Source organism: Adiantum capillus-veneris, chromosome 20, assembly GCF_014529385.1.
Source record: "Adiantum capillus-veneris isolate H3 chromosome 20, ASM1452938v2, whole genome shotgun sequence".
Classification (NCBI taxonomy): Eukaryota; Viridiplantae; Streptophyta; class Polypodiopsida; order Polypodiales; family Pteridaceae; genus Adiantum; species Adiantum capillus-veneris.
Window position 1 is genome coordinate 17178691 of NC_140950.1, and position 25576 is coordinate 17204266.

Genomic DNA, 25576 nt, shown 5'->3' on the forward strand with positions numbered 1-25576 from the left:
AGAAAGACGGATCTTGGAGAATGTGCATCGATTATAGCACTCTCAACGAAATCACCATCAAGAACAGATTTCCGATTTCTAGGATCGATGATATACTCGACAGGTTACAGGGATCCTCGTGCTTTAGCAGGATTGACTTGAAGAGTGGATATCATCAGATCAAGATAGCACCAGGAGATGTCTACAAGACAGCTTTTCGGACGGCTTTTGGGTTATTTGAGTTTTTGGTGATGCCTTTTGGCTTAACCAATGCTCCTGCGACATTTAACCGGATGATGGACAGGATTTTTCGAGAGTACAGGCTATTGTTGACACTTTCTTTGACGACATCATTGTTTTCTCCAAGAATGAGGCAGAACACAGAGATCATCTGCTTCGAGTCTTTCAGGCATTACGAGATCACACGTTAGTGATTAATGCAAAGAAAAGTGAATTTTTCCTACTAGAGATACACTTTTTGGGACACATTGTGTCAGCAGTAGGAGTGCAAATGGATCCGGCCAAGATAGAGACTATCCGTGATTGGCCCGACTTGAGGAATGTCCATGAAGTTAGAAGCTTCTTGGGACTGTGTTCGTACTACAGGCGGTTCATACGAAAGTTTGCAGAGGTTGCTTCCCCTTTGCATATCTTGACACAGAAAGGAGTACCTTTTTCGTGAGAACCCCCAGAGGTGACTGCCTTTCAGACGTTGAAAGAGAAATTGACTACGGGACCTATTTTGACTTTGCCGGACTTGCAGAAGTCATTTGAAGTATTTTGTGATGCTTGTGGTCGTAGTCTGGGTGCGGTCTTGATGCAAGAAGGCCATGTCATAGCTTACGAGAGCCGTTTGTTCTCTAGGCCGGAGATGACAGCACAGATCTATGGGAAAGAGCTTTTGGCGGTTATCCATGCTCTTACTCAGTGACGGCATTACCTACTCGGAGCGGATTTTACTGTCTTTACAGACCATCAGAGTTTGCGCTACTTCTTGTCACAGAAGCAGCTTTCGGAAAAGCAGATGCGGTGGGTGAACATCTTGTCACAGTTCCACTTCCAGATTGTCCATGTGCAGGGACAGAAGAATGTGGTGGCAGATGCTTTGTCTCGGAAACCGTTGGTTCTGGCTATTTCCGCGATACATCATAGGAGCTTCGAGGATATGGTCGATCAGTATGCCACAGTTACAGGTTTTGCAGATATTCTCACACAGATACGGGATGGGGAGACAGTAGCTGGATACTCCCTTCGGGAAGGCTACTTGATGAAAAAGACTATGGTGTGCGTTACACAGCCGTTGAGGGAAAAGGTTATGAATAAATGCCATTGTCCACCTTTTACGGGTCACCGCGGCATTGCTACCACCATGAAAGGGGTAGAGAGAGATTTCTTTTGGCGGAGACTGAAGAAGGATATGGAAGAGTTTGTGCGCAGTTGCTTGGTATGCCAGAAGGTCAAGTTTGACAGGCATAAGGCACAGGGATTGTTACAGCCTTTACCCATACCCACCCGCCCCTGGGAAAATATTGAAATGGATTTCATTTTTTTTTATCTCCCGAGAATACAGAATGATCCCGATTACATGGCACGCCTGAGACGATTGTCTCCGACAGAGACCCCAGATTTATGAGTTTGTTTTGGAAGGCAATTTGGGAGAACATTGGCACGCGGTTGCAGTTCTTGTCATCGTTCCACTTGCAGACTGACGGGCAATCTGAGATTGCCAATTCAGTGATTTTAGATTTATTGAAGTCTTGTATCTCGCATCAGAAGACTCAATGGGAAAAGAACTTACCTTTGGTGGAATTTGCCTACAATAACACGATACACTCTTCGACGGGGAAGATGCCATGTGAGATTGTTGAAACTGCTGCGAAGGTTCTATCCTTCCTGAGCACGAAAGATTAGAAATTTGAAGCGGATGAATATTCGCGAGATTTGGATACGGCTTTTGCCAAGGTTCGCGAGACTTTGCAGGAGTCTCAAGAACGACAGAAAAAGGCAGCGGATCGCCATCGTCGCGACTGGAAACTGAAGGAGGATGATTGGGTGCTCTTACTTTTGAGAAGGCACGCCTAAGAAAGAAACAGGGAAAGGAGAGGCTTTTTCCAAAAGCTTAGTATGTGATACTACAGACCTTTCCAGATTACTGACAAGATAAATGATGTCTCCTTCCGATTGGAACTGCTAGATACTTGGAGGATTCATAATGCATTGCATGTGAGTCTCTTGAACCCTGTTAAGGGTGATGTGCCTGATGATGGGGAGCCTGATGAGCAACCCAAAGTGGAAGAAAACGCGGAGATCCTTGTTCCTGAACAGATTTTGGCACATAATGATACGAAGAAAGGTAAAGTCTGAAGGCGGTTCTTGGTTAAGTTCAAGAACTTTCCTGCATTTGATGCGAAGTGGATGGAGGAGGAGGACCTAGCAGATACTCCTCGGATTGTGAAACTTTACCTCGATGTTTTGGTTTAGCATAGTCTACTCCAAACGGAACCCAGAATTCAGCTTGGCCGGAGATCTGGTGCAGTGGGATGCACAAGAGGAGAGTCACTCCACTCCTTTGTCAACAGATGCCTCGATTTTGATACTAAAGTCACTGATGTCTCTATGAGCTTCAGGGATACTGAGAGCTGACAGTATTCTGCTGGATGACTTTATGAAATGGAATTCCTGATTATGATACTGATTTGTTCTTGACTTCTTGTGAGTGCAGGAACTGATAGACGAAATGACTGCAGCATTTTGGTCTACTTGATCTCGAATAGACATGGTTGCAATAGGGGTTAGTCAATCGGACATCGATGAGGTCCCGATTGGACCTAGATGTGATTGCTAGCTACATTGCCGATAAATCATGGTCTAAGATCCGAATGAATGTTGAATGTCATGTGATGTCCTGTGATGTCTGGTGATGTCCTGTGATGTCGTGTGATGTGACTGTCGATTTTGTGCATGTGCTAGATGTGTGTTCCTAGTACGTAGGTACTAACAGTCAGTGTCTGCTAAGACGGTTTATGGCTTTTGTCGGTTTTGCAGGCGTAATCGCGGTTGATTACAATGCTTTCAAGAGGGGGGTATGTCACAAAGTGATGACGTGGCGGACAGCAAAAACCCTAATTTCTGCCAGAAACCCTAAAATTCCTGCAACCCTAAATTTTGCCAAAAACCCTAATTTCCGGAAATCACGGAGGCGGATTATTTTTTTAAAAAATTTTTTTGTTTTTTTTTGGAAAATGATGAGCGACGCGAATTTTGCTTTTGCTTTTTTTTTATAAAAAAAAGAGAAAAGACTCTCTAAGAGAGAGAGAGAACTGATGCTTTTGATTTTAAAAGCTTTTGGGGCTCTGCTTTTGGGCATCCCTTGTAACCTTTAAATTAGTGGTGAGGGCCTCACTTCTCAGAGCATCTGGACGCAGAGTCTGAGAGTGAAACCCTAACCGCTCTCTTGTACTTTGATGATTGATTAATATAAAAAGAAATACCGAAAGGGGCGCCAGTCTTTGGGGCCAATATCTCTAGGCACGGAACTCCGCCGGGCCAGTGCAAATCTATTGTGATCTGTGAATTGTTTTGAAGTGGTTATTTGGTGCTGTCGCGGTTGATTCTTGACTTGGAGTGTCCAAGTCTGTTACACAAATCCCGCCGCAAGACACGGACGTCCGTACAGCCTGCCACGTTTCAGCCCACAGCACCACAATTTCTAGGGACTACCGTACAATTTGCCACATCATTTCTGCAAGGGGTCCTTGCCAGAGGGTGTGTGTGTACTCGGCAGCCACGTCACTGAGTTGTGACATACCCCCCTCTTGAAAGCATTGTCATCGCCCTCGATTACGCCTACAAAACAGACAAAAGCCATAAACTGTCTTAGCAGACACTGACTGTTAGTACCGACGCATTAGGAACACACATCTAGCACATGTACCAATCGACAGTCACATCACACAACATCATAGGACATCAATTGACATCACAGGACATCATGATAAATCACTTCCAACATTCATTCAAATCTTAGACCATGGTTTATCGGCAATGCAATTAACAATCGCATCTAGATCCACTAAGCACCTCATAGATGCCTGATTGACTAATCCCTATTGCAACCATGTCTATCGAGATCATTCAGACCAAAATGCTGCAGTCATTTCGTCTATCAGTTCCTACACTTAAACAAGTCAAGAACAAATTAGTTTCATATTATCGGGAATTCCAATCATCGATTCCAGGAATCGGAAATCTGTTCTTGATGGTGATTTTGTTGAGAGCTCTATAATCGATGCACATTCTCTAAGATCCATCTTTCTTCAAAACCAACAATACTGGAGAGCAGTACGGTGAAGTATTTGGCTCGACAAGACTCTTTTCCAAGAGGTCTTTCACTTGGTTCATAATTTCTTGATTCTGGGCTCGGCTCACACGATAAGGTGACCGGTCCGGTGGTGTGCTTCCACGTATCAGATCAATAGTATGATCTTCAGGACGAGCGGGTGGTAACTCGCCTCGCAGACCCTCAGAGAAGCAATCGGCATGAGTGTGGAGAAAATCTTGGCGTTCTTTATCAAGTTCAGACATATTTGTCCTATCCTCATCATTCAACTCTTTCAAAAAGATCAAGTAAACAAACAGACTTGATTTCATTAATTTTGAAATGGCTGAAGCCGATACAATAGGGACAGACTCCCCATTAGGTTTTACATCGAGTACAATGGTTCTGCCCTTCTCTGTGGTCAGAGTCGCTTTCCTAGCCCGATAGTCGACCACAGCGTTGTTCTTGTGGTACCAGGGAATTCCCAAGAGGACATCACAACCTTCCAAAGGCATTATGTAAAAGTCCTCATGCCCCAAATACCCCTGACAATGTAACCGAAGTTTGCCACTGACAGGTGTAATGGCTATGTCCCTGCCGGGTGCCGCTAGAACTGCCTCTACTAGTGGTCTCATCCAATTGGGTGTGATCTCGAGCCGCGCCGCCAATTCCGGTGAAATGAAATTGGCCATGGATCCTCCATCAAAAGGCTTCTTGGTCTTTCACTTTGCCCCAAGCTCGGCAAAGTTTTGTAGTCTCGTCCATCGTGTTGGAGTCAGTACCCATGCAATCTGGAACCGGTCTTGTTTTTCATTTTGCTTTTTCTTTCACGTTCCTCAGCTGCTCTCAAACTCTTAGGCCTTTCTTCGTCCTTGTCGTTCTGTTCTTTCTATGCCTTTACACGGCACTTCGCGGAGATATGCCTAGTTTCCCTGCATCCAAAGCACTTCCCCTCTTTGATGTAAAGAGCTCTCTCTTTAGGAGTCAGCTTGGGTCGTGCATCCTTTTCTTTCTTCTCTGGGTTGCTCTTCCATTTTCTACTTTCATTTATCGAAGTCTGTTTGGCCCTTTGCGTCATGATTTCATCTGTGGGGTAGGCCAAACTGCCTGAGTGAATGGCAAAACCCTGTTTCACATGACTCATCAGCTCCTAAATGGAAGATGATTTCTGTTCTAAGCATTGATCTCGGATCTCTGTAGAAATACCAAGAGTAAACCGCTCAATCTTTTCTTTGAACGAGATCTTCTTAAATGAAGAGGTCGGTAGAAAAGAGCTCCAGAATCTCTCGCAATAAGCGTCCACTGTATCCTTCTTGGTCATCCGAAGATGGTTCCAAGCAGTTCGTATGTCGCGTTCATACTCTCGAGTCAGCCATGAAGAAATAAAAAGCCTTTTGAATTTCAGCCATTTAACTAGCGCTGTCTTGTTTAATAGAAGCGTGGACCACCAAGTTCAAGCATTCCCCTTGAAGTAAGAGGCAGCTCTCCGAATCTTGGAGTGCTCTTAGTAACGCCCTCCAGAGAAAGCTATGTCAAACTGCTATATAAAAGACAAAGCTTTCAAAGCATCTCTATAACCAGAAAACGTGTCAAATTTAATTGACTGTCCACCTTCCTTAAACTCTCTGACTTTCTTGCTTTTATCTTCCAGAAAGTCATACTGGTTGGCTTTATTAAAATTCTTCCTATTTCCGTAGAAGCTGTTGTCATCAGAGTCGAAACTATCTCAAAACGAGTCCTTTGTAGAACTGTCAACCACGGGGCAAGATTTAGGCTTCTTTGCCTTTTTCTTGCCCTTTCCGAAGCTTTGCTTTTTGCTTCGCGTTTTGCCTTTGCCTTTTCTGTCTTCTTCGCTCAAGTCAGAGGAGCTAGAAGAACTATCAGAAGAAGAAGAAGAAGAACCGAGTACTCCTTCAAATCGAACACGCTTCATGTGTTTTCTTGCTAACTCAAATGTAGGCTGACGACCCAAATAACCCGGGAAGTCAGCGCCTTTCTTCTACTTTTTGTCGTGCTTTTTAGCTTTGTTCTGCGCGTCAAAAAGATGAGCAATTCGTACATCAACCACCTCTTCTAATTCTTGCTCTGTATACATCCTTGGAGTAGGAGGTTTCTTCAGTGCCGGTTTGAGGGCTGGTTCAATGGTTTGACGCCAGTGTGAGTGCACCTCGTCCAAGGAGGTCTAGCTCATAAATTTTGCAAATCTCGGGTCCTTCGCAAAATTTAGCATCATCTTTCTTGCATCGCCGATGAATCGTCGACGCTCCATCTCTTCGATCTCCGCCTGAGTAGGCGGAGGCAGGCTGTACTCCTCGCGTGAATCTTCGTTGTGATCTCTTTCTGCATCTCCAGATGCAGAGGAAGTCAATGGATCTCTGTCAGAAGCCATAGGTGCCGCGTAAAAAGGATCGAATTTCCCATAGAAGAGAAATCGTTCGTGCTCTGATACCACTATAACAGACTTGGACACTCCAAGTCGAGATTCTACCGCGACACCACAAAAGTTCACTTCAAAACAGTTCACAATTGACTCGACATTGGCCCGGCGGAGTTCCGTGCCTAGAGATATTGGCCCCAAAGACTGGTGCCCCTTTCGGTATTTCTATTTGTATTAATTTGTTGCAAAAGTACAAGTGAGTGGGAGGCTCTCACTCTCAGAATCTGCGTCCAAATGCTCTGCAGAGTGGGAGGCCTGCCCACTTATTTAATGATTTTACAAGGGATACCAAAAGTAGAGTCCCAAAAGCTGAAAATCAAAAGCCTTGCCACATAAAGCAAAAGCTCTTTGTTTCTCTCAAGCTCTCTCTCTCTCCTTTGAATAGTAATAAAGCAGAGCTTTTAATTCTCTCTCTCTCCAATTGCATAGCCAAATAAAGCAAACGCCCATGCAAATCTGCCTTGCTTTTTTTGCTGCGACAAATCCTGCCGCAAAACGTGGACGTCCATATAGCCTGCTACGTGTCAGCCAAGCGCCGCAATTTCTGGGGATTGCCGTACAATTTGCTACGTCAGTATTTCAGCACAGCCTGCCACGTCATCATTTTTGCAAGGGGGTCCTTGCCAGAGGGTGCGTGTGTGTGTACTAGGCAGCCACGTCACCGAGTTGTGACATCTCCCCATTCCGATTCTGAGTGAAAATATCTGCAAAATCTGTATCTATGGCATACCGATCGACCATATCCAATGATGTATTGCGGAAATAGCCAAAACCAACAGCTTTCGAGACAAAGCATCTGCCACCAAGTTCTTATGTCCCTGCACATGGACAATCTGGAAGTGAAACTATGACAAGATATTCGCCCATCGCATCTGCTTTTCCGATAGCTGCTTCTATGACAAGAAGTAGCGTAAACTCTGATGGTCTGTAAAGACAGTAAAATCCGCTCCGAGTAGGTAATGTCGCCACTGAGTAAAAGCATGGATAACCGCCAAAAGCTCTTTCTAATAAATCTGTGCTGTCAATTCTGGCCTTGAAAACAATTGGCTTGCATTAAGACCGCACCCAGACTACGACCAGAAGCATCACGACATACTTTGAATGACTTCTGCAAATCCGGCAAAGTCAACACTCGTCCTGTAGTCAATTTCTCTTTCAGTGTCTGAAAGGCAGTCACCTCTGTGGGTCCCCACGAGAAAGGGACTCCTTTCTGCATCGACATATGCAGAGGGGAAGCAACCTCTGCAAACTTTCTAATGAACCGCCTGTAGTACGAACACAAGCCCAAGAAGCTTCTAACTTCATGGACATTCTTCAAATCAGGCCAATCACGGATAGTCTCTATCTTGGCGGGGTCCATCTGCACTCCTTCTACTAAGACAATGTGTCCCAAAAAGTGTATCTCGGGTAGGAAAAATTCACTTTTCTTCACATTAATCACCGACTTGTGATCTCGTAATGCCTGAAAGACTTGTAGTAGATGTTCTCTATGTTCTGCCTCATCCTTGGAGAAAACAATATATATATATATACCTAGATGAATCCAGGATAAGCCCAGATTCACCCTTAAAGAAAACAATGATGTCGTCAAAGAAAGTGCCAACAAATATTCCGTACTCTCAAAAAATAATGTCCATCACCCAATTAAATGTCGCAGGAGCATTGGTTAGGCCAAAAGGCATCACCAAAAACTCAAACCCAAAAGTCGTCCGAAAAGCTGTCTTGTAGACATCTCCCGGCGCCATTCGGCTCTGATGATATCCGCTCTTCAAGTCGATCAAGCTAAAACACGAGGATCCCTGTAGTCGGTCAAGAATATCATCGATCCTAGGAATCGAAAATCTATTCTTGATGGTGATTTTGTTGAGAGCTCTATAATCGATGCATATTCTCCAGATCGGTCTTCTTCAAAACCAACAACACTGGAGAGCAAAAAGGTGAAGTACTAGGCTGGACAAGTCCCTTTTCCAAGAGGTCTTTCACTTGGTTCATAATTTCTTCGTTCTGGGCTCGGCTCACACGGTAAGGTGGCCGGTTTGGTAGTGTGCTTCCAGGTATCAAACCAATGGTATCATCCTCAGGACGAGCGGATGGTAACTCGCCTTGCAGGCCCTCTGAAAAGCAATCGGCATGAGTGTGGAGAAAATCCTGGCATTCTTTATCATGTTCAGACATATTTGTCCTATCCTCATCATTCAACTCTTTCAAAAAGATCGAGTAAACAAACAGACTGGATTTCATTAATTTGGAAACGGCCGAAGCCGATACAATAGTTCGGCCCTTAAGTTTTACATAAGTACAATAGTTCGGCCCTTCTCTGTAGTCAAAGTCGCTTTTCTTGCCCAATAGTCGACCACGGCATTGTTCTTATGGTACTAGGATTCCCAAGAGGACATCACAACCTTCCAAGGGCATTATGTAGAAGTTCTCATGCCCCAAATACCCTTGACAATGCAACTGAAGTTTGCCAATGAGAGGTGTGATGGCTACGTCCCTACCGGGTGTCGCTAGAACTACCTCTACTAGTGGTCCCATCCGATCGGGTGTGATCTCGAGCCGCGCTGCCAATTCAAGTGAAATGAAGTTGGCCTTGGCTCCTCCATCAAAGAGAATCAGGGCTTCTTGGTCTTTCACTTTGCCCCAAGCTCGGCAAAGTTCTATACTCTCGTAAATCGCGCTTGGGTCAATACCCATGCAATCTGGAATCAATCCTGCTTTCATCTTTCCTTTTCGTCCACAATCCTCAACTGCTTTTGAACCCTCAGGCATGTCTTCATCCTTGTCGCTATGTTCTTTCGGTGCCTTTTTAGGGCACTTCGCGGAGATAATGTCCAGTTTCCTCGCATCCAAAGCACTTTCCCTCTTTGATGTAGAGAGTTCTCTCTCAACGGGTGGGCTTGGGTCGTGCATCCTTTTCTTTCTTTTGTGGGTTGCTCTTCCTCTTATTACTTTCATTGTTCGAAGTCTGTTCGGCCCTTTGCGTCATGATTTCATTTGTGGGGTAGGTCAAACTGCCAGAGTGAATAGCAAAACCCCGTTTCGCATGACTCATCAGTTCATGAATGGAATCTGACTTTTGCTCTAAGCAGTGATCTCGGATCTCTGTAGGAAGTCCCAAGGTAAACCGCTTGATCTGTTCTTTGAAGGAGATCTGTCAGCAACTGGGCGAGATTTAGACTTCTTTGCCTTTTTCTTGCCCTTTCCGAAGCTTTGCTTTTTGCTTCACTTTTTCCCTTTTCATCTGCCCATTCTCACCCTTGTAGGTCTTATTGACCCCCTAACTGTTTAGAATAAGTGTGAGATATACTCCTATTCATATGGCTTATGGCTAGCTTAATGAGCTGAAAAATGATTGGAGTTTTTTTTTTGCAAATCGGTATCTAAACTAGACCTAATCTGTCCCACAAAAAACTCCTTCTATGTGTTTTCAATGAAGACTCTATAATCACTAGAAATTTGTTATCACGTAGTGTACAATGTGAATGCTTGGATCAAGTAACTAACAAGGAGCAGGCTAAGTCTGATTTTAAAAGAACGGTGTCTCAGACAAAACTTGAACTTCAAGAAATTCTAGTTTTTTATTTAATTTAATGACATCATAGAACATTATGAAACCATGGCTAGGACACCTGCGTCCTTTCGTTTAAGCAAAACTAACAAAAATAGTAATAGTTATGTTTTTATAGTGACCATCACATTTGACAATAGTGGTAAGTACCTTCTAGTAAAAAACAATACTAATTTTTCTGATGTCTCCTGTTCTATTTCTTTTATCTACTCCAGCTACTATTTCCAGAAAAGAGAACATTTTTCACTGTACGTTCAAAGCTACAAACTAATAAATAAAGCAAGTTTTACCATGAGAAGTCCATATTGGGCTCACACTTAAATATAGATTTCAAGGGGCGAACAAGCCTAGTAGATGTTAGTTTTCTTGTCACAAATCCTTGATGGGATACATTTATACCCTGCAGAATTGGAAACTATGCTTGTAGAAAAGAGCTTGTAAGGTCTGTGTTGACACAGCCTGTTCTTCTCTACATAGCCACCCAGAACGGGAAATCAAAACGGAACGGGGAACGACAACGGGCATGAAATGTCATTCCCTGTTACAGATACGCACGTTGAAACGTGGAACGGGGATAGGAAGTTGGAATGGGAAGGGGGAACTGAGACCTGAAAATGGCCATTCCCTATAACTATGCAAGTTCTCTACCATGAAAGACCCTTGCGGACATGTTGTCATGCTACAAAGAAAGTGAAAAGTAAAACCGCAAACAAATCTAATAGTCAAACAAACATAGCCATCCAAGCCTACCAAAATGGGCAGCCCATTACTAGCAATAGCTGTGACATGAATAGTATGGTGCAAAACCAAGAAAGGATAAGATGTATGTTTATAATCAATAAATTCTAAACCTACATTCTCAAATCCAAATGGAGCATAGCAATGCACTAACCTCAAGCCCAGAACCTGGTCCTCTTAATCAGATCAGAAGTTTTTACTTGATCTATTCTGGCTGCCAGGATAAAATCATTCTCACATAGACCACCTGTAATGCACAAGAGCTTCTTTTAGAATGCATCCGTGCATCTCACTTAGCTTGTGGTGCACAAGCAAGCCCTCTTTACAAAACTGCACTCTCCTACATACATATCTCGCCCCCAATAGACCACCCATATGCAAATATGTACCCGCCCACACAAGCATGTCATCTGCATTTGGTATGGACAACAAAGGGCAGATAATAACCTATCGATTCTGTCCATAGTTCAGCTCGAAGAATGTGAGTTTCTTCGTCCAAATTGAGCTCCAATTCTGCATCTGTGACTTTTGATAGGCGGCTTAGCAGCTCAAGCCCTGCTGCATGATCTTTCAGCTTCCACTCACATTGTAGCTTCAAACCTGATTGCTCCTCAGCAAGCCGCCATCCAACTATCTGTCGGAGCCAATTCAAAGCATATGAGACTTATGTTCGCAAACTTTGGAAATGCGGAAAAGCTTTGCCCCATCAAAGAGGAATATGAAAATAGCCAGAGAAAATGTTTCAATAAGGCAGCATGAAAGCAGAAGTAGCATATTCATTCTTTGGTGCAAGCAAAAGCTGTCTAAAAGACTAACAGTGCTAACAAAAGAGAAGGTAGGGCTCATTGTCATCTGTTTGCAACAATAAGCTCACATGCACAGCACACGCACATGCATCCACACAACCATCCTTAACAGTAAACTACATACAGAGTTTACAGATAACTCCTCAGATAAGTGGAAAAAGGACACTAGGGAAACTATGGTCTATGGGAGGTAGTCTCTCTCTCTCTCTTGGGATAGTTTCCTATGACGTTAAAACTCTCTTCTTCTTCTTCTCCTCTCCTCTCCTCTCTCTCTCTCTCTCTCTCTCTCTCTCTCTCTCTCTCTCTCTCTCTCTCTGTGTGTCAAGCATACACTGAGAGGATGCAGACACACATGCACGTGGTCATATGGCATGAGCACGATGAGAATCACATGATGATGAAAATTAGCAGGAGGAAACCACACCTTGCGAAGGAGAGCCTTGGCCTCGTCAAGCGAAAAAGGGGAGGTGCCAGGGGGTACAGGGAAGACGCAAGAGCGTTGGGCGAGGCTGAGAGCAGGGGAATTCGGTACAAGGATGACATGCTCTGTGTCCCCGTGACCAAGAACCTTATCTGCAAAGTTGCTCTCAATCTCTTGAGGAAATGGGTCGCGGGCACCAATTTCTGCCCCTGCAGCTCTGGCTCCTACTATCCTTCTATCATGCATGCACCTCCACCTCTTCTTGCTCATCCACACCCACGTGCTTCCCGACATCCTCCATGGAGAGCACGCCTTCTCTGTGAAGGCTCTACTGGCTGTGTAGCCTCCCACGCTGTGGGCCGCAGCCATCATTTCTTTTCTTGAGCTGGGACTGCTGTATTCACTCGGATAAGGTGAGTTAACTAGAATGCTTTTGTAAAGAATATGGAACATGAACGTTCCACGTCACGTGAGCACGAGAGAGAGCTGCTTTTGGACGTCGACGTGGAGTCTACGGCTGCTGCTTTTGGACGTCAACGAGTAATAAAACGTGATGATTTTGGAGATGCGCTGTTGGTCAGTTTTACAATGGACGCAAGAGAAGGCAGGGGAGCGGGGAGCGTGTACCGGCCTACAAATAATTACCAGAGAAGCAGAGGAACGCAGAAGGAGAGGGACTCGGGAGAATGAACAAGGTAACGATCCGGAAAAGGAGCTTGAGCATAAGGCTGAGTTGACAGAAGACCATTATAGCCGACATGAACACAACAGTTGGCACGATGATAGATAGAGACACAATAAACATCATTGACATGATGATGGAGATCTCAGTAGACGTGATCGACGTGAGAGAAGGTATGAAAGACGAAAAGACCATGACAGAACATCACGTGAACACGAGAGAAAGTGTTGCTGCTACTTTTGGACGACGCTAGAAATAAAGCCGCTACTCATCAGTTTTAGACAAATGCGAGAGAAGAAAGGGGAGCGTGCAAGGACCAGAAATAACCACAACACTGACAAAAAGCAGAAGAAAAAGAACAGAGAGAATGAACAAGGTAATGATCTCAGAAAAGAACTTGCGCATGAGGCTAAGTTGAAAGAAGAGGAGCATGGTAGCCATGATAGCTGAAGTGACCGCAACAATCAACGTAATATTACAGGCCTCACTAGAGATGATGATGGAGATTGCAATAGACATGATCAACATGATGATGAAGATTGTGATATACATGATCAATATGAGAGAAGGTATGAAAGATGAAGAGACCATGACAAAAAGGATGAATATAAAAGGGATTGTAGACACAAGGATGGTGATCAAAGGATTCTTAGAGAGCATGATATCGATGATCGCAAGGCTAGATACAATAGATATTCTAGCATTGATGGTGAGATGAACACTGAAACTGCAGGAGGAGGGATCGAGATTATAGAAACCCTAGCTTTTCAAAAAAGCATGAACTATAAGAACTTTAGCTATTCAATGTTCATTGAGGTAGGATTTGATGTTCGCTTGGTGAGCCTAATGTGGTTTTTTGCATTCTAGAGCCGGGAGGTGGCTACTTGGCATGATCTAGATCATTGCCCTTCATTCTAATCGCACGGCCAGCAATTGAGGTCAATCATAACCAAGCTACTCCCAATCTAACATCGCCAAACAGCGCTGAAAAACAATCGTCGTTGGAAAGCACAGCACATTGAAAAGCAAACGGTGTTGCCGTAGTTGAAAAGCCAGTAGTTATGACCAAGGCCAATGAATAAAACAAAGATAACGTCGTTGAAAAGCAAACAACGTTGAAAATAAAGAGCCGTAAGTATAGCACGTTTTTTGCATGTTTGTCAACCGTCAACCTATCATCCTCGCTACGCTCTGCACCAGCTTCTCAACAAGCATCGTGCAATAGGTATCTCTCTCTCTCTCTCTCTCTCTCTCTCTCTCTCTCTCTCTCTCTCTCTCTCTCTCTCTCTCTCAACCCTGTGCAATCTCTACAAGTTCAATTGAGCAAGGACAACCTATGTGAATGTAAATCTTGTTATGCATTGTTTGCTGTAAACTCATATATTGTCATCTCCATGGTTGTCCCTAACCTCGAGAACTTGACATTGGACAACGGTAATGACAACCTTGGACTGCTTATCCAATTTGGTGTAGAATCACTAATGGCCATCAAGGTGGTGTTCATGCCTATCATGCCAAGTTGAGCCCTCTGTCCCTCGCGAGGAGGGCCTGAAGTTGAATTTGATTGGACAGAGCTATAAGGCACTGCCCGTACTAGAATGTTGAGTACTTCGTGCATGTTCCCCATATGAGAACTTCATGGATGCATCAGAGAGAAATTGTTGTTGCTGCTATTGTTGAGATGTGACAAAACTAGTGAACGGGTAGCTTCTTTAGTCACCTAGTCGAGCCATCTCCAAAATAACTCTCCCACTTCTTGATTCCTGTAACAAGGAAATTGATCTTGCCTACAAATAGAGATGTCGAGAAAAGCAATGATAGGAGGATGGGAGGGAGTGTGACTTCAATAATATACATCCTCAACTATATTGCCCAAGGCTCGAGCGTTTTGACCTTGCAAGACCGTTAAACCTGCCTTAGGTCTCTACCTGGAGCACCACAAGGGATATCATGCTTATGAGCATAATGAGATATCAGGTAAAGAAATGTAGGGGACAACTGAAAGAGCTTGTACTAAAGATCCGTAAATACAAGCAGCTAGAAATTTAGCTTGCAAAGAAGTGAGGATACCTTACCACTGCTTACAAGCAAATCCACTGTCACATTTGCCTTAGTTTAATAGATTTTAGTAGAATACAAAGTTAATATTGCTTAAAACGATTTGAGTTTTTTATTTAAACAGTATAGTGTAGAGTCCAAACAAGTTATCAACAAAATGAGTTGCCTCCCAGCTCAGTATACGTAGCCTACTAATTGAGACATTCTACTGTAGTGATTGCATCGGTGTTTATGAGGTGAGAACTCATCACTAGTATAAACCCTACACCATCTATGATGTAGAATATAAACTTACATGTGCTTCTCTTTAAGCTAAATTTGTCTCTTACTTCTTTTGTATTTGTATTGACTCCTATTTTGTGTGTCACAGAAAGCACATATATTCACAACAATGGATGTTTTGACTACACAATCACGACTCTAGCTCGACAACAGTGGAAGGTTCGATATCTGCATTCAATTCTCCATGCATGCTTATGCATATGCTTGGTCAGCACATAAAGCCTACGGGGCACGGCAAATGCATGCAAATGCATTTGTTTGGTTAACACATAAAGCCTATGGGGCACGGCACAACTTTTATTTCTTATAATTTATGGAGAGACCACAATGCAAACTCTTCTCCATACTTTTGTATGGCACTTCTACATGACGTTCACTGTCTATTTAGTATTTTTACTTTCTGTCTAACTATCAAGACGAAATGTTTTAATAATTCACATTGCTTTTTGTAGCTTGATATAAACATCACCTTATACCTTGCTTAATTAGAAAACACCTCTATACGATTGCCTGGTCAGTAATTCACTTCATTTCTTATTACAGTCCATCCATGCTTTATGTATTTGCTTGTTTTAGAATTTCACAGTGCTTTCTTTAATTTAGTTTACCTACATGTTATTTTTAATAGTATACACTCGATCTTCAATCAACGTTTGTGTATCTTAATTAGACACGCATTTATTTTGATATTATTCGTGTCAGCACACGAATAATCAACAAGCTGAAAATGAATAAACTTTCAACCAAAAGAGACGAGGGAGAAAATTGACAAAGTATTAGGGATCAGAAGATGGATTGGTCTCCCCCTTAAAGAGAATGTTTATTAGGGAGAATCTTTTTAAAAGCTCAAGTATTGAAGTAACTCTTTCGTTCTAAATCTTAGACTCGATGGTCAATTCCTTCTCATACGGAAAATTATGAGAGGCGAGCTCTTAATTCTGTTTCCATCTGTGCTTGGCGCGTGAAGCTTCACAATATGTTCCTGATTTTGTTTTTTGAATTCTCGAGCTAGGCCAAGGCCTCCTCGCTCCTTCCCTGTGATGGAGTACCTGCAAAAAACACAAATTCGAAACAACAACTCATAGAGCGTATTCACAATCGATAATTGTCCATCAAGTATGAAAAAGTGACCTTCGTAGGATCACCTGCAGATTCTCGAAGTCAAAGCTTCGAATTGCTAGCGCTGACAGTTTCTCAGAGCAGAGAAGGAGGTGCCAACTGATTTCATAAGCACTTGGAACTGGCAAGAATAGCCGATACAGTGCCGACAACAATAGCCATAGCGGGGACGCTAGAGGAGAGGAGAACAGGCAGCAAATTTGGCACAGCGAGAGAGAGAGAGAGAGAGAGAGAGAGAGAGAGAGAGAGAGAGAGAGAGAGAGAGAGAGAGAGAGAGAGAGAGAGAGATTGCATGCGAAATTTCAGCCCAAGAGATAGCACTGATTTTTTTAATTAGAAGCATTGCTTTATTTTTAATTAAGTGGATGCACACTTATTAAGTGGACGGCCGTTCACTTAATACAATATGTAAAGTAATTCAAAAACTCAATAAAACTCAGTGAGTTAAAAACTGATGCTACATAACACTTCCCAAGAGTCCCTAGATACAGTTCCTTGAGGGAGTCACTATGTATAAATTGTGTATATCGTGTGCGTTCAAGGACTATTTCTAAAACTCCTTAACTCTAAATTTTTTACAAATAAAATACATCATTTTCCAATTCAATCTGCAATTTTTTTTCTCAATTCCATTTTAGGGACTCTTCTTTATGTGAAAATGAGAGAAAAAGTGATATTTAATAAGCCCTTTTGTTGCACTCACATGATACTCGCATAATTATTAAGTGACCCCCCAGAGTATAGTTCTCAGGTAGAGATGCTATGTAGACATAGATTCCTCGCAATAAAGCATCTGTTTTTCTAGAAAAGCGCTTAGAAATATTTCACTGTTTAAAAATAGCTTCTTAGAATCCATCTTCATTCTTGTGCATGCATCTTTACGTATATTCTGTTGGAATTAGGGTTGCAGAGAAACGCACATAGCTTGGAGAAGATGAAGGAAGCTCAAGGCACACAATAGAGAGTGTGTTACTGAGTGTGCAATGGAAAGATAGATAGCCCTAGAGTGATGGGCGTATATACAATGCTCGGGGGGAAAAACGTCCTAAAGAGGGAAAAATTGCCCCGGCAGTCCTAATGTGTTCACACACATCACTACCGCATGTATATGGTAACAAATCCTCCCTGGAGTGATGCGGTGAATGAGAGCTGGCACATGATTAAAGGAAAGTTCCATGCCCTAAGGACATGATCAGTCCACAAAGGGGATTAAGCCCAAAGCATTGCGAAAAACTTCAAGCTTCTCACGAGACAATGCCTTTGTGAAAAGATCTGCAAGGTTGTCCTGTGTTGGCACATAAGCCAAGCTGATCTCTCCTGCTGAGAGCCTCTCCCTGACATAGTGGTAATGCACCTCAATGTGCTTTGTGAGAGCATGAAAAACTGGGTTCCTTGTAACTGCCAATGCGCTCTGACTGTCACTGTAGATAGTATTGGCAGTGTCCTATCCAACACCTAAATCAGCCATAAGGCATCTGAGCCATACATACTCAACCGTAGCCGTGAAGACTGCCCTGTCCTCATCCTCACAACTTGAAGTGGCCACAGTAGGTTGCTTCTTGCTCAACCATGATATACATGAACTACCAGGCATGATACAAAAACTACTTGTGGACACTCGCGTGTCAAAACAACCAGCCCAATCTGAGTCCAAAAAAGCATGTAAGTTTGGCGGCAATGATCCCCCCTTGGGATAAAACAAGCCAAGATTTAAAGTGCCACTAAGGTAGCGAAAGATCCTCTTGACAGCCTGCCAATGCTTAGACCCTGGGCTATACATAAATCTGATGACCTGTGAGGTTGCAAACTTAATATATGGCCTCGTGTTGCGTACATAAATGAGGTATCCAACAGCAATTTGGTAAAGAGTGACATCTGCAGGATCACCAGCATCATGTAGACTCAATTTCAAACTTGTTCCCATGCGAGTGGCAATAGGTTTGCAATCCTCAAGTCCAAACTTACATAGCAATGTCTCTATGTAACTTTTTTGACACAAGGCAATACCATCATTGCACTGCTTAAATTGTATTGCCAAGTAATGATGCAACAGCCCCAAATCTTTCATCTTGAAAGTAGCATTCAAATCAGCCTTAAATGCAGCAATATGTCTCTCATTTGGTCCAGTGATCAGCAAATCATCTACATAAAGAACCACAATGAGAAGTACATCACCCCCACGCTTTACATACAATGTGCTTTCTGTTGGACTATTAAGAAATCCTTGTTTGACCAAATGAGTGCCAGCTTTCTCATACCAAGCACGAGGAGATTGCTTCAACCCATACAAAGCCTTGTTACATTTGCACACTTTGTTCTCTTCTCCTTTTTTGACAAAACCGCGAGGCTGCGTTACATAAACTTCCTCAAATATGTCACCATTCAAGAAAGCAGTAGCAATGTCTGATTGATGTACATCCCAACCAAAATGAGTTGCCAATGCACATAGAAATCGCACAGTAATCATACGACAAGTGGGAGCAAAAGTCTCTTCATAATCTATGTCTTTTTGCTGTGCATGACCCTTTGCAACAAGTCGAGCCTTATGGCAATCCATCTCACCATCCGGCTTACGTTTCAACTTGTAAACCCACTTCGTACCAATGGCCTTTTTGCCAGGAGGCTATCACATAAAGTCCATGTGTCATTTTCTATAAGTGCATCATATTCTGATTGCATGGCAGCCATCCAATTTTCTGAATTTTGTGCTTCATCAAAAGATAGAGGTTCCTCAACATCATGTAAGCTAGACACAGCCAAAGCATAACAATGTGATGCATAAGATGCATGGTGAGAGCCTGAACGAGTACGACTAGACAAAAGTGCATCCAATTTACTGTCACACAATGTGTGCACCAGTCATTTTGGCATACCTCTAGCCTCCTCATTTTCAGACCTTTCCTCATCAAGTACATCATGTACATCTGCATCAGTAATAGGCTGATCTATAACATTTTTGGAAACCCCCGTAGGCTGTACATTTGCCTCATTGTAATTTACATTCGAACTTCCACCACTGAAAAGAGGCAACAAAGTGTCATAAATGTCCTGTGAGCTTACATTACTGTCTCTAGTACATGACAACAAGGGTTGAACAGAACCTTCCACAAACACTACATCCCGTGAAACCAGAATACGCTTTGTTTGCGGATGATACAACCTGTAACCTTTGCTTTCAGCACTATAACCAACAAAAATACATATGACAGCCCTATCATCCAATTTTCTGTGCTGTATTTGTGGCACCAAAGCATATGCCAAACAGCCAAACACACGCATGTGCTCAATATAAGGCTTTCTATCATGCCATGCTTCATATGGAGTAATAGACTGCAAAGCTTTCGTAGGACACCTATTTAGTACATAAGTGGCACACATGATGGCCTCAAGCCAAAAAGAATGCAGCAAAGCTTGACTTTTGCCCATACATCGTGCCATCTCCATAAGTGACCTGTTTTTCCTCTCAGTAACACCATTTTGCTGAGGTGTGTAAGGCACTGTACATTGGTGTTTTATCCCACGACTAGCCAGAAATGCATTAAACTCATGAGACATATACTCCCCCCCTCGATCGGAATGGAGGGTGCCCATAGTACATTTCGAGACATTTTCATCCATAGCCAGAAATTGTTCGGAGCACATAAAAACTTCGAACTTTGCTTTAAGCGGAAATACCCATGCATGCCTAGAGTAATCACCAATGAAAGTCATGAAGTATAGGTAATTGCCCAAGGACGGAGTTTGCATGGGTCCACAAACATCATTATGCACAAGCTGCAACTTGCATGTGGCCCTAACTCAACCATCCTTTGGAAACTTAGAACCTTGCATTTTACACAAAATACAACCTTCACAAACATGTTTGACAGGTGCTTCAAGAGGCTACAAAGAAGCAACCATATCAGATTTCTGCAAATGCAGCAAATTGGCAAAATTCAAATGACCAAAATGTGCATGCCAAATTTTTGCATCTGAAACTGCCCTTGAAAATCTACAACTGCATTTGTAAGATTTCATCCACACTTGTCATCCAAAGTGAGCTTATACAGCCCATGGCACAAAAGGCCAGATGCAACAATTTCATCACCAAAACTGAGATCATGAACTGTACATCTGTCATCCACAAATTTGATTACAAGTCCAAGTCTAGCAAGTGCGGATACAGACAAGAGATTCTTCTTGATCCCAGGTACATAAAGTGCATCAACAAGTGTAAAGGAACTGCCATTTGCAGCAGTAAGCACAATCTTTCCAACTCCCTGAACAAGATAAGAGGCATTTTTGACACAAGTGACTGAATTCCCATGAGGGACAGACTCGAGAGAGGTAAACAATTCACGATGTGAGGTAATGTGCTTTGTAGCACCACTGTCGAAATACCACACATGTGAATCTGCAGCAACTGACAAGCATGAATCATGGACAGCATGATTGTAAGTGCACTCTGCGCTAAAAGCCCATTCTGCATCAACATCAGCATCACAGTCTCCTTTCACAAAAGACTCAACAATGGCTGCATTTGTAGTGGAACCAGCATTTACAGTGGAACCACCCTCTTTCTTCTTAGCCTCTTTGGCCTTCAACTTAGGACACTGCTTGATCAAATGATCATTAGCTCTATAATGGCAATGCATCTTGTTTTTTCCCTTATCACCAGAATTTCTAGACGAATTGTTGCCAGCAGAAGCATTAGGAACAAAAGTTTTGCCACTCGCAACAGAACCATAAGAAGTGGCTGCATTGTTGTTACCACCCTTTCTTTGAGAATCAATAAAAGCGTGTTCATCTGCACGCTGCCTAGTCCTATTTTTTCTGGAAAGTGACTCTTGCAACAGCAATGTGCATAATGCATCAAACTTGACAACTTCAGGATTTCCTTGGGTCATTACTCTCCAAGTACTAGCAAAAGTATGGTATGAATCTGGTAAGGCATCAAGAACAGTCTGCACAAGGGAACTGTCTGAAATGACTTCACCTGCAGAAATAAGTTGCTCATTGATATCCTTGACACAAGCAAGGAAAATGTCTATATCATCTTCCTCATGCATAATCTTCGATTCCAGCTCTTTACGCAGCAAAGCAATTTTAGCCTCATTGCGGCTTGCATAGACCTGCTATAATATCCCGAGCCAGTTTTGCAGATTTTGCTGAACGAATGTGAGGAACAATGGTGTGCTTCACAGACAACACAATCAATGCATGAGCTTGTGCATCCTTTATATCCCAACGAGCTTGTTCTGTCGTAGGCAAAACAACTCTAATAGCATCAATCCTTGCAGCAAGACCCGCAACATCCTGAACATTGCCTACATCCTCAGAACTAGAACGTACATCAATGCCCTGCACAATATTCCAAACACCCTTTGACACAAGAACATGTTGCATCATGTAAGCCCACATAGGGGAATTGTCCCGATCCAACCTGTCCTCAGCAGCAAACATCTTGAACACATCTGTGTTGTTGTCAGCCATGGTAAATGTTGCACCTGATGTGAAAACTGCCCGAAAAGAGGAGAAACAAAGCGCGAACAGCACGTACTCTATAGCACAAACCGTAGAAGATTGTAAGGCACTTGTTATGCAGAAAACGGCACTGACAAAAATTTTGCACAAAATGACAAAATAGCCTGTGCATTGCTGCATGTAGTGGAACCAGAGGCCGAAACGAGCCCAAATCAGAAATCTGAGCAGATTCAACTCTACGAGTTGACCCAAAAATTTTGTCGACCTGCGAACGCTCACCAAAGCTCACTAAAATTCGAGAAAGTAAGCAGGCGTGTGCTGGAGATGCTGGTGACTAAACTCGGGAGGACGCAATCTGGTGTGATACCAATTGTTGGAATTAGGGTTGCAGAGAAACGCACACAAGTTGGAGAAGACGAAGGAAGCTCAAGGCACACAATAGAGAGTGTGTCACTTAGTGTGCAATGGAAAGATAGATAGCCCTAGAGTGATGGACGTATATACAATGCTCGGGGAGAAAAAAACTCCTAAAGAGGGAAAAAATGCCCCGGTGGTCCTAGTGTGTTCACACACATCCCTACCACATGTATATGGTAACATATTCCTTTTTTCAGTTCGGATTTCTTACCATACCAATGGAATATTCTCTTTCAGATGCTCATGTCACCCATCATGTGACGCATCAAAAAAATCCACTTCTCGATCTCTCCCACCAAACTAACGGTACAACTCCTTCGTGATGTTTAATGTCACTCATCATATGATACATCAGAGTTGTTCGTTCCTGATGGCTTTTATCAATTCTGGTAGATCTACAGTTCTTAATCTTTACAGTTCCAAGTGTACACATTTAAATATCCTAATTTTAATAAATTGAAATCACTCAAAAACTAAGAAAATAGTCCATTTAGCAACATCCCACTAGCTTCCAAACAGTCGTCTCCAACTAAAGTGCTTGTATATACTCTTCCCGAATCTCAAGATAAGATGCTAATACCTGCTCGGTCATCCAGTGAACATCTAAAGTAAAATAATTCTCGAACTTTACCCAATACTTTCGGATAATCTTTTTGAACTTTAGTGGCCGTTGCTGATGATGAATGAGCTGCTCCCATTGGAGTATTTCTTTTGTTTCCTCAACCTCGGGAGGTTCCTCAGCAATAGGCTGGCTTGGAGGCATACCCACATATGGCTGGAGTAAACTAACATCGAAAGCATTATGGATCCTCCAATTAGGCGGTAGCTCTAATTGAAATGTCACATCGTTCACGCGGTCAATTATCTTAGACATTCCATAATTGCCAAAATTTCCTTTCATGCGAGGATCTCAATCACTCACAATAGACTTGGCATCCCATGATGCTTAAAAATGTGTGCTAGAAAAATCATAGCCATATGATCCACTTGGACCGTTTTCCTGACTAGAATAAAGTGGGCTTTGCTTGCTAAATTTTTCCACAATGGCTTAGATCGCATCATTTGCAATTTAATTCTTTGGGAGATCCATAATAAATCCATGGCAATAGTCACCCAAGGTTGATCAGGCACAAGCAAAGGTTCGAGTAACCTAGGCGTCTTATGCTGATTGCACTTGACTTTTTGGCAAACCAAACATTCCCTAACATACTGATTGTTGTATGGTTTAAGGCTTGGCCAAAAGAAATATCTTTCCAATGCTAAAGTCGTAGGGAGAATACCCTAGTGACCCACATAAGGTGAAGCATGTGCTTCATCCATTATTTTCTTCCTCAATGGCCCGGCCATGTAAATTACTTAGTGGTGGTAGAGGTAACCATCCTTAATGGAATAGGGATATTCAATTTCTTTATTCTGTAACTTGGTTCAAATGGTCATTTAGATACAAATCCGGAAGTGGTTCTAGTTCTTGATGATATATAGAAGTAATTGCATTCACCCTAGGCCGTCTAGATAATGTGTCCGCAGCCATGTTCTTACTCCCAAGTGTATGAAGGATCTAGAAGTGAAACATGGAAAAAAAATTTGTCCCATCTCATCTACTTCTTAGATCGTTTTCATTGCATGAGAAAATACCGCAAACTCTATTGATTGTTTTTTATCACAAGATCCACTCCTAGAAGATAATACTTCCAGGTAGACAAGACATGAATCACAGCCGTAAGTTCCTTCTTGTAGATTGAGGCATACAATTCTGCATCCTTAAGTCGTCTGCTTTCATATGCCATTGCATGGGCTTCTTGGTTGAGCACTACACCGATGCAATCACCTAAAGCATCACTGTGAACCTTGAATGGTTTCTTGGCACTATCAAGATAGGACCATGGCTTGATAAATACTTGAGCCTATCAAACGCTCCTTGTTATCTCAATCGCCATTTGAAAGGGATACATGTTATCAAATGCTCCTTCTTTCTTGTTAGGTTTTGAAGTGGTCTTGCTACATGAGAAAAGCCTCCGATAATAGGGATACAAAACCCAAAAGCTACGTACATCATGTACCATAGTGGGAGTTGCCAGTCTTGTATTACCTGGACCTTGGCAAGATCCATACTCACTTGGTTGCGAGAGACTATATGGCTGAGATAGTTTATCTCTGTGAGAAAGAATTCACTTTTCGTTGCATTTACATGCAATTCATACTTGTGCAGTTCCTAAAACACTATGTCCAAGTGCTTCCGATGTTCCTTCTCTGTCTTTGAAAAGACGAGTTTGTCATCAAAGAAGACTCATATGAAAACTCGGTGTGGGCTGAAAATTTGATCCATCATTCAATTGAATGTGGCAAGAGCATTGGTGAAGCCAAAAGGCATTACCAAAAATTCATAAAGACCAAAGATAGTGTGAAAGGCAATATTATGGACATCCTCAGAGGCTATGTGTATCTAGTGATACATGCTCTTTGATTCAATGCGACTAAAGATTCTTGCACCATGAAACTTATCTTGAGAATATCAACAATCCAAGGAATCAAGAAACAATTCTTGATAGTGATCTTGTTTAAAGATCGGTAGTCTATGCACATTCAAAAGTGTCATCTTTCTTTTGCATCAATAAAATTGGAGAGTAGTAAGACCTTTTTCCAGAAGATCGTTGACTTGCTTCAAAATTTCCTCTTGCTGAGAAAGACTTACATTGTAAGGGGAATGGTTTGGAGGAGAGCTACCCAGTACGAGATCAATGCGATGATCTTCTAGACGTTCCAGAGGTAGCTTACCCGAAAGAGTGTTCATGAAACAATCCTTATACCTTTCAATAAATTGAAAACATTTAATTTCCAAACTAGAGAGCGAACCCTCATTAGTTTTATCCCTTTTTTGTACGAAAATCAAGCATAAACGTACTTCTTTATTTTGTTTTTAGTGGAGAAATGGCTTACAATAGGGAATACCCAATCCCCATTATCATCAAAATATTTAATGGTTTTGTCCTGATGCTCGTCTTCTCTACATAGTCTGGGATCGGTTTCATATGGTAGTGCCATGGCCAGTGTTATAAAAAAACCAGGGTACAATGTATTTTAATAGGCTAAAATCATAAAATCTTGGATAGATTTTGAGCTTGCCTTGAAGAAAATTGACAAATTTACACAAGTTTTAGTGTAATCGCCAGTAAAAGCTTCAAATTTTGACCTAAAAACGGGTAGAATTTCAAGTTTGTCCTTATTTTCTTCGGTTGGAGAAAATGTATTTTTCTAGTTGTGCGCGTATGTCGCACGTGTCAATGCAAG

The 25576-nt window shown here is 42.4% G+C and overlaps 1 protein-coding gene across 2 annotated transcripts in view; it reads right to left on the bottom strand.

Moving 5' to 3' along the window:
- The window catches only part of LOC147432174 (Transcriptional coactivator/pterin dehydratase), a 50051-nt gene extending 37316 nt beyond the window's left edge, over positions 1 to 12735 (bottom strand). For both annotated transcript variants that reach the window (XM_086492162.1, XM_086492161.1), the window contains exons 1-3: positions 12271 to 12735; positions 11488 to 11674; positions 11195 to 11287 (exon numbers count right to left, since the gene is read on the bottom strand). In XM_086492162.1, coding sequence (XP_086348288.1) covers positions 11196 to 11287; positions 11488 to 11674; positions 12271 to 12720 — 729 coding nt within the window. In that variant the 5' untranslated portion in view covers positions 12721 to 12735 and the 3' untranslated portion in view covers position 11195. The remainder of the gene's footprint in view (positions 1 to 11194; positions 11288 to 11487; positions 11675 to 12270) is intronic.
- Positions 12736 to 25576: the final 12841 nt, after the last annotated feature.